General features: G+C 42.7%; 1 protein-coding gene and 1 long non-coding RNA gene across 6 annotated transcripts in view; one reads left to right on the top strand and one right to left on the bottom strand.

Annotated features, from left to right (window-relative positions):
* Positions 1-17784, top strand: part of LOC308585567 (heparan-alpha-glucosaminide N-acetyltransferase-like) — a 191531-nt gene that overhangs the window by 62374 nt on the left and 111373 nt on the right. For all 4 annotated transcript variants that reach the window (XM_081191315.1, XM_081191317.1, XM_081191316.1 and 1 more), the window contains one exon: positions 6211-6293. In XM_081191315.1, coding sequence (XP_081047441.1) covers positions 6211-6293 — 83 coding nt within the window. The remainder of the gene's footprint in view (positions 1-6210; positions 6294-17784) is intronic.
* Positions 1-17784, bottom strand: part of LOC308585613 — a 35062-nt gene that overhangs the window by 8357 nt on the left and 8921 nt on the right. Inside the window, exons 3-4 of one of the 2 annotated variants that reach the window (XR_014007537.1) lie at positions 9171-9494; positions 4214-4322 (exon numbers count right to left, since the gene is read on the bottom strand). This is a non-coding gene — a long non-coding RNA (uncharacterized lncRNA). Of the gene's footprint in view, positions 1-4213; positions 4323-8546; positions 9495-17784 lie in introns of those variants that run through there. The other variant, XR_014007538.1, reaches the window with a different exon arrangement.

Raw genomic sequence — 17784 nt, 5'->3', positions numbered from 1 at the left:
GCCCAGTGGTCCCTCTCTGTCCCTAGAAGCAGGGAAGAAATAAAGCAGCTGGGCCAGTGGAGTTCTGTGCTGCTTCACTGCCACCATAGCCTCCCTTACCTGGGTTGCTTCCTCGGCAGTGTCCGGGTGGAGCACTTTTAGGAGTGCCGCCTCTTCTGTTTCCGCTGCCTGAGGCAGCTGCTTCACTCCATGTCAAAGTGGGCCGGCTCAGTGGAGAAGACATTTCTATGTGTTCCATGCACACCAAACAGAAACAGACGTCCTAGTCTGCAAACAAGCAGCCCAATCCCATACAGATCTGTTCACACAAAGATTTCTAATAATGAGGCCCAAGCACTTGCTTCTTTCTGACAGCCAGAAAATAAAGATATCATGTATTCAGCTTTCAGTATCTCTACTTCTACTTTAACTACAGATGGTAACCAGTCTAACCAAAGAAGTAGAGTAGAGTTTGTTCTGTGGAATAATTAATGGCCTGGCAACTTACATAGTTCTGCATCATGGGTTTGTGACCTTCTGGTGAACATTTGCTGACCTTGCTTGCTGTCTGAAGAGTTGGATTAACTAAAAATAGATGAGACTAAATGAAGTTCTCTCTTAAGAACACTTCTTCCAACCAAAGACATAAAACCATTTTGAAGTGACCCCAGTGTAAGGCACTGGAAAGGTCAGGTGCCCATTAATATCCACAGTTGTGACAGACCCATTATAGTTTGCAGTAACAGAAGAGCAAATTCTCCATGTCCAAAGGTGAAAAATGACTTTGAGAGGCCAGTTTTATTAGAACTTTTGGAATTCACAAGTTGGGTTTTTTTTTTAAAAAAATGTTATCCAATTTCTTCTTCTTCTTCTTCTTCTTCTTCTTCTTCTTCTTCTTCTTCTTCTTCTTCTTCTTCTTCTTCTTCTTCTTCGCTTAATGAATTCATTCACTCATTTAATGCTGCCATTCAATATATATTGTCTTCTTACAGTAGCTTGCAACATATAAAAACAAAAGACATATAAAAATAAAACAGTGCACCAATAATAATTGCAGTGATGAAACACTTTACACTAATCCAATTCTGCCAGCCTCATAAAAAAGAAAAGAAAAGAACCCTTGGTAAGCCAGTCATGAATACAAATATTTTTCAGGGTTCAAATGTATTTCTTCACTCTAGGTCATCACATCATAGAATAAAATGGAGTGGGATGGGGGATAAATACCAGAGCCGTAAGTCATCACACCATAAAATGAGGGGATGGATCTAACACAACAAATGACATGAAAAAGTTAAATAGAATCAAAAATTAAAATGTTTTTAGAGCCCATTTAAATGAGAACAAAGAGGCGGCTGATTGTATCTCTCAGGAGAGGGAGTTTCACATTCATGGGACCACCCACATAGAGCCACTATCTTTCATGCCCAGTAGCATAAACCTTATCTGTGGCAGGCAAAGGAGTAGAATCTCTGCCATGGATCTTAAATCTCTTGCAGGTATGTTTGGGCACAGGCCATTAAGTATGGAATTATCCATATTGTACCTAAGAAGCAAATTCTTTTTCTTTCTACACCAAGTTTTGGAAAGAGCAGAGGAAAGGTAAATGAAGTTAAGCCCAGAGTTTCCTTGCTCATAATCTCCCTCACTTCAATATTAAATCTGTGCAGAGCTTGAATGAACTATTAAAGGATTTAGACATCATCATCTGTTTCTCCCTTAGCCAACCTGTCCCTCCTGCTTTCCCAGGAATATATCCTGCCATACGGAAATGTATCTTTCAGCTGTGTGTCCTCTCCCCTTACTAATTACTAATCCATGCTAATTTGTTACATGTTGGGGGGGGCATGGAGAAGCTCTGTTCTTGAACCCCTGGCCCACATTCCAGCACATCAGTTTGTCACTGAGCTAGGTAGACCAATGGTATGACTTGGTATCGGGCAACTTTCTATACTCCTAAACATTGTTGTGTGTGGCATTTATATCTATTTCTCCAATTCTTTTCTCAGGCCAAACAAACCTGAAAAACCTGTGTGATCAGAGGCACTAGTTAAGGAAGAAATTAGGGTCGTTTTTGTTAAGGGCATGGTGGCACCAATGCATTCCCTTCAGTTCATAAAAACCTAACCTGTTTATAACCTACATAGAACATCTGTAGGTATGTATTGAGAATGGGATGTCACATTAGCACCCAAAGCTGTTGCTGCTGATCTAGCTTGTCCAGTTTAGTTAATCCTAGAAGCAACTTGCTAGAAAATGGGTTGCCATAATTTTTGGAGAAACTGCAGCAATTATTTTACAGCAAGCTAGCAGTCTCTGTGCATATGCTGGGTTACATTAGCGCTTGCTCCTGATAGCCTAGAGCTCTAAAGCACCATTCTTTGCCAAGGAGGCGGCGGCTATCTCCAATCTGGCATCTGAAAATGACAAAGCGATCTATCAAACAGAATTAGGCAGGCAGATCCTTCCTGTTCTGTTTAGCGTTGTAATTCAATATGGCCAAGCCAGAGGCCTAACCAGGAGAGAATCGTCCCTTCAAATCTAATGAAGCACGGCTCGCCTTTTGCATCCCACAAGCATTAGCATGTAAGCTTCCTCTATTTTTAAATGGAGATGGGCATACTGTACATGTCAAGCAGAATTTATCAAGCCGCTGCACTACTTTTGCAGGATACAGATCCTTCGGTAACTCTGCAGGTGGCGAGATTCCTGAATGCGGTTATCTCACACACAAAAACAACCAAAAAACAACAACAACACCAAAACTAATCGGACAGTTACGATGAGAGTGCATGTCGGACCTCGTCTTCAGTTTTTCTTTTTCTGTGATCCGTCCCTTGGAGCTCTCTGGGCCCCAAGCTGTTATTTGGCTCTGCTCATTGACCCACCCTAGTACCGTGATGTTCACCCTTTGGTGTCGAATATATCGGTCCTTATGCCTCTGTGCTTTTATGTTTGTACATATTTTATGGGCTAATAGCCGTAAATAAAATAAATAAATAAAAAATTATCAAGGTATTTTGGAGGCAATCTACATTGGGCAATAGTTCAGTGGTAAAAACACACTGTGAAATACCAGTTGTTGACTTCTGGATCCTTTGAAAAGTTGTATGTTTGCACACTTAGGTTTTGATGCATTATTTCCTGTTCTGAGAAATATGGGCAGTGCCACACTGACATCCAGGTCTTAAAGTGGGCAAAAACGTGATTGTAAAAGAGTGGCACACAAATCTCTATCCGTGAGAAGCTGTGCATAAGGCAAGGTTCCAGAAACCATTTTAAAATTAATGGTGTGTTTTTTTAATCATCTGTTTGAAAGGAATGTGTTGCTACGATGCTTCCCAACATAATGCATTCCCAACATAGTGCATCCCAGAAATGTAGAATTCAGTATACCATCAAACTCAGCTTTCTATTAAAATAAGTTAGGAAAAAGCCAATGACTAGACCATATGGCTGCAAAGATTGGATGGAAAATGCAGAGACAACCTCATGATACCTCAGAAGTGTGGATATACAGTGGTGCCCCGCAAGACCAATGCCTCGCAAGATGGAAAGCCCGCTAGACGAAAGGGTTTTCCATTTTGGAGGTGCTTCGCAAAACGAATTTCCTATGGGCTTGCTTCACAAGACGAAAATGTCTTGCGAGTTCCTGCGGGGTTTTTTTTCCTCCCCCCCATTTTTCCCAAGCCGCTAAGCCGCTTATCAGCTGATCCTAAGCCGCTAAGCTGCTTATCAGCTGATCCGCTAAGCCGCTTAACAGCTGATCCGCTAAGCCGCTAAGCTGCTAATAGCGCTAATCCGCTAAGCCGCTAATGGGCTTGCTTCACAAGATGAAAAAACCGCAAGACGAAGAGACTTGCGGAATGGATTCTTTTCGTCTTGCGAGGCACCACTGTATAAGGTGGGGAAAATCCTGCCTGGAACTCCACCCTCTGAGCAATACAAAAGAGGCATATTCACAATTCACAGAGAAACAGATTGGAATGATGTAAATTGTAAAACACCCAGAGAAACCACATTTGGGTTCTTGCTTTGGACCATAAATGGTATTCTGGAAAAAAAGTACCTGAAATGGCAACTTGTGAGCTAGACAAACCAACCAAATTTCTGAGTAGTAATAATGACTGCTAACAAACTGCTTCAATTGTCCATTTAACAGTAATGGAGTAAGGCACCGGAGAGACATAAAACTTCAGTTTGCACCTTCAAAATCCCCGAGGCTGAATCTCACCTCTTTTACACAGAATCTGCCTCTACTAGGATGAGTGCCAGATGAGGAGTGTGACCTTGGGAAGTCATAGGGGCTAGCTCGACAAAGATTTTGACCGAGTGTGCGGCAGCTGTGGGGAAAAAAGAGAATTCCATGTTAGGGATCATTAGGCAGTGCCGAAAATAAAACTGCCAATATCATAACACCATTATATAAATCTATGGTGCAACCACAGTTTCAGTCCTTTGTACAGTTAGTGAAATGAGAAGTTTCCCCACCATTCGCATCACAATGCCAGAACCTGGGGCATCCAATGAATGAAGCTGAATGTTATATGATTTGGATAAGGACAAACCACAGAAACTACGTCTTCGCACAACACATAATTAAAGTATGGAATTTGCTCCCACAAGATGAGTGATTGCTACCGACTGGGATGACTTTAAAAAAATGTTAAATGAGTTCATAGAGGTTAAGGCTTCCAAGATCTGATGGCTCTGTTTTACTTCCACGGTGAGAGGCTGTATGGCACTGGATACCATTAGCAGGGAATACCAAGTGGAGTGACTACTATTGTACTTGGGTCCCGCCTGCTTCTGAGCTTCCCCTAGGTTTGCCACTGTGAGAATCAGGTGCTGACTAGATGGACCTTTGGTCCGCTGCAACAAGACTCTTCTTATGTTCTAATGTGTGAATTGGAGTGCTTTGCCTGGCTTGCAAATTGATGTTACAGCCCATACCAGTCACGTGTCACCGGTGAATTTAGTTAGTTTGACTGGCTCAGAAGGAGGCATTCTGGGCTGTTTACACAGAAAATGGTTTTTGTCCTGCAATGCATATTGAAATATGGTATCTGTGGAGGTTTTGTGGCTTACTTCATCGTGCCCATTGGGTCCAATGCGACATTAATTTGGCTGGCTCGGCTGGCTCAGAACATGACATTCCATTTTTTGGAGTAGCGCTTGATGCTTGGAATGAGTATTGGGGCATGGTTTCTGTGGATGAACCGTGGCTCGTTGCATCAATCCAAAATGCTTTTCATGCTTGGAATGGATATTTGACCATGATTTTTGTGGAAGTTTTCTTCAGGATTCCTTTCTAGACTTGTGTGACTGATGAATTTGGTTAACTCAGTTAGCACAGAAGTTGGCATTTTAGGCCATTTTATGGTGGGGAATACCATTTATGGCCCAGAACTGGTATTGGAGTGTGGCTTCTGTGGACATTTTGTGGTTTACTCATTCTGACGAATTTGGCTAACTTTGCTAGCTTGGAAGTCTCCATTCTAGGCCTTTCAGTTGTGTTCCAGATGGGTTCTGGCAATGAAGAAGTTTATAAGTGTGTGTGTGTGTGTGTGTGTGTGTGTGTGTGTGTGTTCTTAAGTGTCTCTAACACATTGCAGTTTTTGACAGCAGTTTTATGTGTAAGGGGGTAATTCTGGCCCATTCTGCACCAGCTTCGACACATCCTCCAAATTCTTAATGTGGCAAAATTATTATAATGACCAGCATGAATGGGAAATGTCTTTCCTAACAGTTCAAAAAGAGGCCAACATATGATGCCCCCCTGCAGCCCTTGTGCTGTTTTCCCAAAACTGCTTAAGCAAAGCACTGGGTTTTGGGAAGGAGGCACGAAGCTCTGACAGGGTCCTAGAGCCCTCCACGCCTTCTTCTCAAAGCTGGGAAAGTGCTATCTAGACTTTGGGAAGGAAGTGGGAAGCCTCTAGGAACCTGTCAGAGTCCTCATGCCTCCTTCTCAAAGCCCAACACTTTGTTTACCTGGCTTTGGGAAGGCAGTTGGAGGACTGTGGCGGAGGTCAAATATTCCTGGGGGTTGCCAAAAAGGGCCTTGAGGGACTCATGTTGGACCACTTTGCTCTAAGTAATTAGCAAAACTCTAATCTTACATCAATGCTGACTTCCAGCTTTTTCATTCTTTGCCATGCTCTGACCCTCCTTGAATGGAGAACTTGACTGTCAACAAAGGTACATCACACTTTTCTCCACTTTCCCTTTTAGGAACTTAATTCTGCCGAGAGCCCAAGACCGGTGGAGGAGAAACCCAAACGCCGAAGACTCCTTTCCCTGGACACATTTAGAGGGTAAAGTCCTGCACCATGTTGATTTGCCATAGTCTTTAAAATTAATTTTTACAATACAGTGGTACCTCGGGTTACAAACACCTTGGGTTACAAACATTTTGGGTTACAGACTCCACTAACCCAGAAGTAGTACCTCAGGTTAAGAACTTTGCCCCAGGATGAGAACAGAAATCACGTGGCAGCAGTGGGAGGCCTCATTAGCTAAAGTGGTTCCTCAGGTTGAGAACAATTTCAGGTTAAGAACGGAGCTCCAGAATGAAATAACTTTGTAACCAGAGGTACCACTGTAGATGAATTTATACAGTTTATCATTTAAACTTGGAGCAGTGTTTATATCGTGCCTTCTTACTGAGGAATGGTGGGTGCAATGGGTTATGCAGGATTCTTAAGCCCCACCTTTTCTGATGGCTGCAAATGCTACTGAGATGCTCATTTTGGGATTTAAGCAGAAACTGCTCACACAACTTCAGACTCATTCACTTAATCATATGGTCTAGAAACTTGGTTTTAAAAAACAAAAACAAAAAAGTTGTTGGCTGGTTTTGAATTCTAGACCCCCACTCCTGTACTTTCCTTTTAATAGAGAAGAAGACACATTCTCTTTAGTAGAGAAGGGCATTTACTCAGCCCTTGGCTAAAGGCTGTGGTGTTTTTCATACAGCAAGTTGTTTTGTTTGTGTTCATGTAACTAAATGAGGAAAACAGTTTTCAGAGCAATACCCTAGATACTACTATAATATAAATAGTAAGAGAGCAGGAATGTTAATGCCATTTTGAGAAAAATGGTGGATTACTCGGATTCATAAAGACATGAGAGATAAGCAGTTGACCAGATCTTTTCCATGTGCTTCTGCAACTTCATTTTCTTATTACTATAGTTGTTACAATCCCACTGGGAGTAAAAGGTTAACATTGTTACTGCAGTGGATTTCCCCCTACCCTACTGCCTGATGAGCTAGTAAGTCTCTCTCTCTCTCCATTATTAAAAGATTTTTCTTAGGTAGCAAAGGTACATATGATTCTGTTTTCAAACCACAGAGTCCTTCATACAGGTCAGTTACATTCAGAGCGAGACATTACTGTTATAGGCAATATGTAAACAATAGGAAATGGAGCCAAGCCAAGAATCAAACCATTGGTATTTTAGATACAGTGATATTTTCCATTGTGTCTATTCTACATTGCCATTTTTAAAGGACAGAGTTAACGTCTAGTAGCTGGCAGAGGGAGCTTGTGAGTACATTAACTACTTAGCTAGTTATGCTGTTAAGAAGGTGCAGAATTCATTAGAGGTACATTGGGTACAGGCAACACCCCCATTTACATGGAGGGATTATATTCTGAGGCATTGTGTGTGTCAGTGAAATCACGTATATTTGAAACACCATTGGAAAAGCCCTTTTGTGATATTTTTGTGACGTTTTCAGGTTACTTCCAGGTTTGACACAATGCATGCTTGTGTGATCAAGCATATATTGAACGAGCCAGTTCCCAGGATTCCTTTGGGGAAGCCATGACTGTTGAAGCGTGGTAAAAGAGTGCTTTAAATATATGGTAGGGTGAGACTGCTGTTTGTCTAAGGCAATCAAGGGAGTTCATAGTGAGGCAAGATTTGAACCAAGGATTTCAGGCGCACAGTCCACTCTCTTCAATGCCATACTACCCTACCTCAGTACTAGCAGTGATGGGGACACGGGTGAGGCTGTGATCTACACCACTGAGCCTCTTGAGTTTGGTGATTGGAAGATTGGCCATTTGAATCTGTGCACATGAGGAGGGGGGAGCTCCCATTGCTCTGTCCCAGCTCTTGCCAACCTAGCAGTTCGAAAGCACACCATGCAAGTAGATAAATAGATACTGCTGCGGCGGGAAGGTAAACATCATTTCCGTGTGCTCTGGCTTCCGTCACGGTGTTCTGTTGCACCAGAAACAGTTCAGTTATGCTGGATGCTGACCCGGAAAGATGTCTGCGGAAAAACGTTGGCTCCCTCGGCCTGAAGCGAGATGAGCGCCACACCCCATCGTCGTCTTTGACTGGACTTGATCGTCCAGGGGTCACTGACCTTTTACCTTTACTAGCAGTGATGTGACATGCTTGTTTTGCTTCTGTTTAGTCTGCATGCATGCAAGCAAATGTACAGTTTCTCCTAGGTGGTTTCCTACTAAGTAGCTGCTAACTGGGATCCTATATAATGAAAAGGCACAGAGGTCATGAACTGGTTAGGAGGCAATTTGGTTCCCTTCCCGCATGCCTGCCAGGTCACCAAAGATATCAGCCTGCTCTGGCTGAGTAGCTACTACAATGAGCTGCTTGTGGATTCTGAAGGAAAAGCAAGCCAATATAGCCCAGTCTGGCTGCCTGAGCGACACTTAATTGCATTTCATGGCATCTGATGCGGCATGCTCTTCCAGGGAGGAGATGGTGCAAAGCTAATGCTGTCACCACCATGTATTGTAATTAAGGTGAGAGATAATGTTATGCCATTTGGAAAACAAGATTTAAGCAAACATGTACTCAGGAAAGAAATGAGGCTTTAGGACATATTTTTCCCAAAGGGATAGCAAAAGGGTCTTATTAATTTATGGCATTTATATCCTGCCCTTTAGCCAAAAAGGCTCTCAGAGCAGCTTACAGAACTCTGTGCTAAGATGGTCCTTGCCCTCCAGCTCGCAATCTAGACATGGCACATGAGGTAAAAGGAATGGGAGGGAGAAAGGAAAAGCAAGCTAAGTTTTTTTTTAAAAAGTTACAATTCTTATAATGCAGTTATATAGATAGTTTTGCTTATGCAGATTCTGTTTCTACAAGAGCAACAACTCCCTGTCAATGTCAGTGGTGGTTCTGGCTGCCTTGCCATTGATAAAAAGGAGTCTCACCCCAGAAGCAGTCTTTCTCCCAGATCAGCTGCAGGAGCGGAGCTGGTGATAATGTCTGCATTATTCCATCAGACTTGATAGAACTACGTTGATGGCAGTTAGATGCCTTCCAGGTGGGGTCTGGATGGAATTAACCTTCTCCCTTGCCATGTCCATGGCAGTTCTTAATAAGGCATAACAGTATGTAAAGCAAAGGTGGTCATATTCTTCTTCAGGCAAAGTGAAGCAACTTCCTCTGGTGGTGGATTTTGGGTAAGGGCAGCAGAGTAGAAGACAGATCTTGCCATGTTGTGTGAGTCACCAAGGTCTCTTGCTCAGGCGCCACTGAAATGAACAAAAACATAGCAGTTGCATATCAATGAGCCTTGAGCTAGAAGAACTTCTGGAGAACTTAAGAGCCCTGTGAATGGATCAGACTGTTGAGATTCCTGCATTGCAGGGACCCTTCCAACTCTACAGTTCTATGATTTGGTGATTCCTCTCTAGTTTAGCATCCTGTTACCCAAAGTGGCCAGCCAGCTGCCTTTTGAAAGATTACAAGCAGGGTAAGGAGGCATTAGACTCTTTCTGCTATTGCTCCCCCAGTAACTGGTATTCAGAGGCATGGTACCTCTGATCGTGTAGGTCATATACTGCCATTGTGCGAATATGTCTAATCTCCTTTTAAAACTATCCAAGTTGGCAGCCATCATCACATCCCAGGGTAGGATATTCCAATCTAAAGCTACAGAATGTAAGAGTTCACATTGCTTGTTCTGAAGCCCCTGCCATTTTGTCATTTTAGATGAGCAAGGGGAAATATTTATCTCTACCCATTTTCTTCACAAAGCATAATTTTATCAACCTCTTTGTCTTGTCCTTCCTTTCCAGTAGATTCTACTCCATTTCAGTTAGCATTAGGGAGGTCATTTGAATTTTCCCTTCTGATATCAAAATATCTTGAGCAGGCCCTGATTTAAAATGATGCAAAAACTGAATGTTCTATAAACGTTTGCTGCATAACTCCCCCCCCCCTTTGGTATATCAGGCTGCCAAATACTCAACTAGTACATTTGGCATCCAAATATACAACAATTCCTTTGGTCAAATCTGAAGCCTATAGGGCATTTCATATAATAATATCCAGGTCTAGGTCCCATTTGGATTTTAATGTTACAAATGGCAGACTTGACCTGATCCCAACCCATAAAATAGAGCAGTATCACCCAAACCTCATGTAAACACAACCAAAAAAAGTAGGCACAATACATACTTTTCTATAATAACCCAAATCCAAAAATATTTGGGGCTATTCAGCCTTTCTTCGGGAAAATATTTGATGCTCAGTGTAGCTGCATTTGAATAGCCTTATAGGTATGACGAGTCAATGTTGAATCAATTCCTCTGTTGCTTGGTTACAAGGCAGATGATTAATCAACTAAAATTATTTAATTAGTGGGCAACTTTATCAGTCATACAAGACTATGGATTGTACTAGCCTGGTTCTTCTTCTAAAACACTTACAAACATATATTTAAAATGCTTTAAATGTGATCCATAAAGATCTTCTTAGGGCAACTGACCTAGTTGAGCACATTGATCAACTAGAGTCTCCCACTCCACTCTATGCATTATGTTGATGAGACAGATGTATAGCTGGCAATCTACAGATATTCCCACTTGCTTAATGAAAATCTGTTTTCTACACTGTCATTGTCTAGGACCGAATATATCTATCATTCTCAACAGGTTCCGGCTTCGTGCTGTACAATGCAGTGATGTGGAACTCTCATGATTGCTAATGCTAAACATGAGTGATGTGTTAATATTCCTTGCTTCACCAAATAATTAGATCTTTCATTTTCTCCCTGAGGCCTTCTTTCCCTCTGGAACCTCTCTCTACTTCTCAACAAATCATTTCCCCTCCCTTTATCTGTTGCCCTTTTTATGGTTCCAAGATTTGTGTAACTGCCATCAGTTCTTTGGCTTGCTTTGCTAAAATGCCAGTAAGTGGCATGCTGCACACTCTGTGATGTTGGCTTCCTTACTGAGCTGCAAACACTGTCCAGTAGAAATGTGAGCTTTCCCCTGATCTCCCCACCTTGCCTTTTGTGTGTGTCTGGGGTAATAAAGTTCAGACTAAGCCAAGCCACTGGACCTCTGCAAGAGTGAAGGTTCCTACCTTAGAAATGTTGCAGCATCCGAAACCATCTCAGATGGCTTAGGGTGGGGAACTATCTAAGGACCTAATGGAGACCTAAAGGATAGGTTGTGATATTTGGGCCTGGCACTGATGCTTTAGTTCCTAACAGTGACTGTGGATGCTAAGAATATAAATTGCTGTAGGATCATCAGACATTAGAAATGAACATAGCAGCGTTGAAAGGCAGGCATGGAAGGCGGGCAAAGTTTCTGCATCTCAACTCCCTCAAATGTTGCCACAAACTCCTCAGTCTGTCCTCCATTTTGAATAATGAGTTGGAAGGGACCCTGAGGATCATCTAGTCCAACCCCTGCAATGCAAAACCATACAGCTGTCCCTTACTGGGATTGAACCTGCAACCTTGGCATTATGAGCACCACGTTGTCATAAACTAGCAGGACAATGGGGAGGAGGAAGAGGATCCTGGCGATGGGTGTACCCTATGGTTCAAGACAGACACTCTAACCAACTGAGCTTTCCAGCTCAATCCAGATGTTGTAGCTCAGGGATGGGGGAACCTTGGGCCTGGGGGCCAAACAGTGTCTAGCCCTGGGGACTTTCCTGAGCCACACTGGAATGTGTCCTTGAGCTCTGATAATGCCCCATAGATGGAGGTTAGGGAGGGGTTTGTGAGCATCTGCAGAAATCAGCCTACTGTGCAAAGGTAAAATTTGCATTTATTACTATGTCTGCTTTTGCCTCTGACCCTGGTCATCTTTGGCATGTGACCCCTAGAAGACTGCCCGGCAAGGAATGCAGCTTTTGGGCAGAAAAAAGGTCCCCAGCCCTGAGCTAGATGGTAAATGTCAAACAGTGTTTCCTCAGGGTGGTCAAAGCAGTCTTGATGGGCTGACTCCTGCTGGTGCGGCTTCCGTGGGAGAAAGAGGCTCAGGTGTCTTTGCAAAGAGTACTGTACATTGGGACACACTGCACCCCCACCCCAGTCCCTGCACTAAATAAGCCTTCCCTTTCCATGTGCATTGGCTGCTGTTTTGCTAGCCCTGTGCTTATTTATCTCATAAAATGCACACACTGATAAATTGTAGGGAAAAACCTCAAAGCAGTATAATCAGCCTTCTCACTGACTTAGGGAGTTGGCAACCTGTATGCTGACTAGGCAGTTTTAGCCAGATGTGTGCCATCTGTGTAACAAATTCAGGCTGAAAAGGGTAACCTGTGCAACTCCTTGCCACTCAGCTCTGATTTAGGGGCTGACTTCCAATGTACTTACAGTTGGGGGTGATTTCATCAACATGAACCCCAGTGGTGAAAGAAAACAAAACCCTGCAGTGCGCTGCGTCTATTCAGCCGTAGCAAATGGTGCTGCTGGAAAGAGGCAGGTAGTGATAAACTGACTTCCAGCACTGGGCTTGAATGACCCTAAGGACTAGATTGCACCGATGTTATTTAAGCTTCCCAGTATATGAATCTTGGGTTGTTGACATGTCATGTGACATACGTGTCATAATTCATTACTACTTTGACTTTTTCAGCATAGGATGCACTTACAAACATGCGGCTGAAATAGTTGTATTAATCTTTCTTTGTGGGTCAGATGTCATCTGTTTGTGGCGGGTAATGAATCATGAATCAAGGTCCATGACTTGATGTAATGCCTTTTCATATAGCAAAAAGCAGCACTGCGCAGCCAGCATGGATTCTCCTGTGTGCTAGTGTCCTGGCTGTCCTGAATTTTAATACATTCCTCCTCCTGCATCATATAGATGAGGTTAGAGTCCATTGATCTTCTCCTCATTTAATTAACATCTTGATTTTTCCTACAGGTTCAGGATATGCTTTGATCTCTTTTGATCTTGATCTGCATCTAAATAATTGAGGCTTTGGTAGAAATCTTTTATAAATGAGCTAATCATTGTACATTAAAACCTATTAGAGTCAATCTATTTTATTCCCATTGGGGGAGACCAAGTGCAGGAGGAGGTATGGAAACGTACTCAGCTGTGTCAAAAGAAGCAGCTATAGAGGTCTGAGACCAAGCAGCACTCTTCTGCTACTTTCCTGTAATTCCATTAAAAAAACCCTGTTATGCAGTGAGGTGAGAATGTTCAGCTGCTAAAATTGGAGGCTAACAGCCATTCTACCTTTAATTTACTTTTTGAATGGGACCTATTAAAATTAGGAAAATACATATAAATATACATAAGCAGCTTTATATATGTCAGCAATATTGGCATTGATTTGAGGAATCAGATACTCTATTTTTCAGTTCCAAGAAAATCAAGAGTGGTTTGCAATTAACAAAAAATTAACTCAAACTGCAAAATGCTAAAACGCTACTAAAACAGCGGAATAACCATCTCTGGGCTCTTACTCAGGGTTCATATTTCCTTTGGCACGAGATCACAGCGGAGATTGTGGTGTCTATATGATATACGGTTTATTTACACATATATGCAACCTGAGCCAGTGATGAAGTGGTTCACAGCATTAACATCCCCAAAGGCTCTTGTTTCTCCCATGGTCATGGCCTTGGATTCAAATAGAAATCGAGCATTGCTCTGTCTCTCTGACTCTCAGCTTTGCTGCTGGCTTCTAGCTCACATCATTCAACTCTCAGCTCTGCCTTTGTCTTTCTAACTGCCCACAAATTGAAGGAGGGGACCTCACCCATTTTCTGCCTTGCACAGAGCCCCTTTCCTTTGTTCTCTTGATGGCTATTCCAGGAATTTGAATCCTTGATTAAATTTTAACACTTGCTGGATTAGAACGGTCTCAGCGTACAGCCTACTCTCCCCCAAATTCATGGGGGGGGGTTAACCATATCCCCCTCCCTAACATGGTTGTGACAAAAATCCCCCTCTCGGAAGCTGATGGTGGAAGCCTCCATGGACACTGATGGAGCTTGGCCCTCAGGTTAAGTCTTCTGAGCGTTCCATGCATTCCCATTGAATTGAACAGGGAGGGAAGTAGACTGAACTCCACCACTTTGCTGCTGCAAATTGGGACAGTTTAATCCAGCAGCAAATGTTGGAGAACTGGAAGTGTTAGCACAGCCGAAAGTAACAAGAGATCTGGCAGAAAAGAAGATCTGAGGTTCATTGCAGCTTGAGCATTAAGACTCCAGTCTAAGGATGTAGTAAGGGAACTTGAGAAGTGGCGAGGTAGAAAGGACCAATCAGGAGACTTTACAGTCGCCACGGTTGCTCTTTTGTTCTAGTCTGAGGATTGTTGCTAACCAATGTAACAACTGAGGTTTCAGAAACAATGGGTGCAAGACCTCTTCACAAACTACGTACATGCCAAAAAACTAGGTTTATAACCAGCTGTTTAGCTGACAGGGAAGGGAGTTGTAGCTAATTCTAACCTATTTATTGAGCATTTGTTCTGATGTTTGTGGGGTGGTTGTACAACAACGAGCATTCATCCCGATTTGCTTGTGGGGTGTTCTTCCTGTTTGTCATTTGTTCAGTACATTTCCTTGTCACTTTCCAAACTGCAAAAAATCTGGTTTTTTGTTTTAATAAAGTAGATTTGTTGTGCTAGGGCAACTGAGGGCTTTAATCCACTTTAAATGCACAAACCTAAAGTTTTGATAAACAATTGAGTCACACCGCAAAATCTTGAGAGAGTGTAGCCACTTGATACGTGTTTGCGTTTGACTCATTCAAAGTAGGCACACTTTTCCAAAATCCTAAGTTCAGATATAAAAACTCACAAATGTGTGAACTGACGATGGAACTAAGGCTAGAACCTCATTCTGGTATAGGCAGTTACAGTATCACCTAGTTTTGTCTAGAAGGCAGCTGCTTTGGTTCATGTTCAAAGGCTCCCACTGGGACTGGATAGTGGATATCAATGACAGCTGGCTTGGTTGATATAAGACTTGTTTAACTGAGGGGTAGAATGGGGAGGGGAGGCTTAAAATGATCAATTTTTATGACTAGCGTGCAAGTTGAGTATTGTGCTTATGTCACTGTGTGAAATACACCCGTGTGTTGGCTGAGATGTACTCCTGCTGTGAAACAATAAGGTCTTGACCTTTTAAAGCAATTAACCACCGCATATGTGTTTAAACTTTTAACTCCAGTGGGATTCCTCAGATGTTGAGAGTTAAGTATGTGCTCGGATCAAAGGCTGGCTTTTTTCAAGTCTTAACGCCGTAATACTAGCTAGTGATTTTTGGTGCCTGCCTTCAAGCACTTTGCTATGTGAAGGTTAGATCCTTTCAAAGGGTTTCAGGTTGAGCATCAGAATATTTAACTGGGAAAGGAAAATGGAAGCCCAAAGAGGGGAAGAGTGAATTGATTTCCTTGCACCTTAACAGGTTATAGTATCCTTGAGCTGGAGGAAGACACAGCTGGTTGGTTGGCTGGCTGGAACATTCCTGTTAGGCTGAAAAAGATTCCCCACCCATGCTCTAAGGGTCACATTCCTTTGTGAGGACTCTTCTGGGGTGTGGTCAGACTTATACCACTCTCCATCCTCCATTCAGATAGGGAAGCGTATTATCACAGGTCAAGAAGACATTCCAGCCAGGTAAAATTGGTAGACAAAAGCATACAGCAGGGTCACTGAGGGGTATAGCCTGTACAGAGTCTTGACAACCAGATGTAGAGGTCTGGAGGGCTGCATTTGACCCAAAGGAGGACTGACATTCCCTGCTTCTGTGTTAGGGGGTGAGGATATACAGCAACATTTCTTGCAGGCTCCACTTGTACATATGACATCGTTAGTCACATAGCCTTTCTGAATGTCTTAAGAAAGAAAGATGCTTCAGGAACGTAACTTCCATATATAAGAAGCCTACCAATGGGAGCACTTCAGATATGACATCTACTACATTCAACGTATACACAACATTGGAGGTTTCCTACCCTCCTTTTTACTGCTTTCAAACCTGTGGTTGCACAGGAAGGAAATCATTCACTCTTAGCCCATATGTATTTTAACTTATTGGCAACTGCTAATATTTTATAACTGCCACCACCAAATTTATCCAGGTCAGCTTGGATGTCCAACGTAAACTCAAGCTGTAGGGAGGAACAGCTTTAAGGTCTGAGATTCATCTGTCTGTTCCAGCCATAATTTCTGAATCCCTCTTCTCTAATCTGGGCATTAAGTTCTTTCAAAGAAGCGTGTAACCAAACAATCGAAGCAGGATATTTCATAAATCCTGGGCCCAGACTGATAAAACTGTGACACAAAGAGGAAACAGGCAAAAGACAGCTCAAGACAGCAAAATACAAGATTACTTAGGTGGATTGCCCTTCTTCATTATGTGGCTAGGATAGAATTACTAAGCAGGGCCTCAAAACGTCCAGGTTCCATCCTTTGCCTTAAGCCATTTCCAAATGGATTTGGCTGAATGTTCCCTGGAACAGCTCCAGCACAGCATGTTTCTTTTAAGAAGGTATTGGGAGAGTAAATGCGAAGAGAGAGTTCCCCTTCCCCACCTGATTATGAGCCCACCTCCTTCTTAATACTTAAAATGCTTCACAATTGCACAAAGGTTATCCACCCACCCTGTTGATGTAATCTAGCCATTATTTTACAAGTGAGAGGAGAGGCTGCTAGAGAAATGTTTTTGGATAGCCAGGCTGCAAAGCTTTAACCAGGTCTGGTGGAAACTACAACCTTCAAATTGTTACTGGACTACAGCTGTCTTCATCCCCAACCACTGACTTTGCTGACTGGGGCTGATGGGAGTTGAAGTCCAGAAACATTGGGGGGGGGCGTTTCACAGGTTCCCCACCCTGGTTTCAACTGATCTCACATTATCACCTCTGGGCAAATCTGGCCTGGAAGAAAAACCTAGGTAAACCTCATGTACTACAGCTGGATAACGTCTGATGTGTAACATGCTGATTGAGAGCTGAACCAGAGAGTCAACGAAAGGATAGAATGTCACCCTGACATCTCTGTGGGGGACACGGAACAGGTGTTTCAGAAATTCTCTAGAGCAGTCCAGGTTGCCCAAATTGAAAGTAGATGGAAAGGGGTGGGGTGGGGATACAGGCTTCTGTAGTCTACATAACAGACAAAGGATTCTATCCAATAACTGAAACAGACATGAGTTGCTGACTCTTCCCCACCATCTCCACCCTGGAGCTTTGCCCTTTTCATAATGGAAGCTATTATGACAAGCTGGGCAAACACTGGAAATTGTGGTGAATATAGGTCAGGTGCATCATAGCCCTATGGACTCTTCTTGCATCTGAGAAGAAACTTCTCGGAACATTTTTGATTGTCTCTTTCTAAACAAAGCAGATATTATGAAGGGACTATAGGTCTGTAGAGCTCTCTCTCATCCAAAGAGAACAAACTCTGTAGCATCTGCTTTGGAACTTCTTGCCATTTGGAATTGGGGAGTGAATAGATTTACATTATTCGGCTATACATGCCCCTGAAGATATTTTTTTTAAAAAATCAAAATGCATTAGGCAAGTGATTAAAAAAAAAAGGCAAAGGACC

The sequence above is a fragment of the Podarcis bocagei genome, assembly GCF_964188305.1.
Source record: "Podarcis bocagei genome assembly, chromosome: 4".
Classification (NCBI taxonomy): domain Eukaryota; kingdom Metazoa; phylum Chordata; class Lepidosauria; order Squamata; family Lacertidae; genus Podarcis; species Podarcis bocagei.
This window is presented reverse-complemented; position numbering and strand designations above follow the sequence as displayed.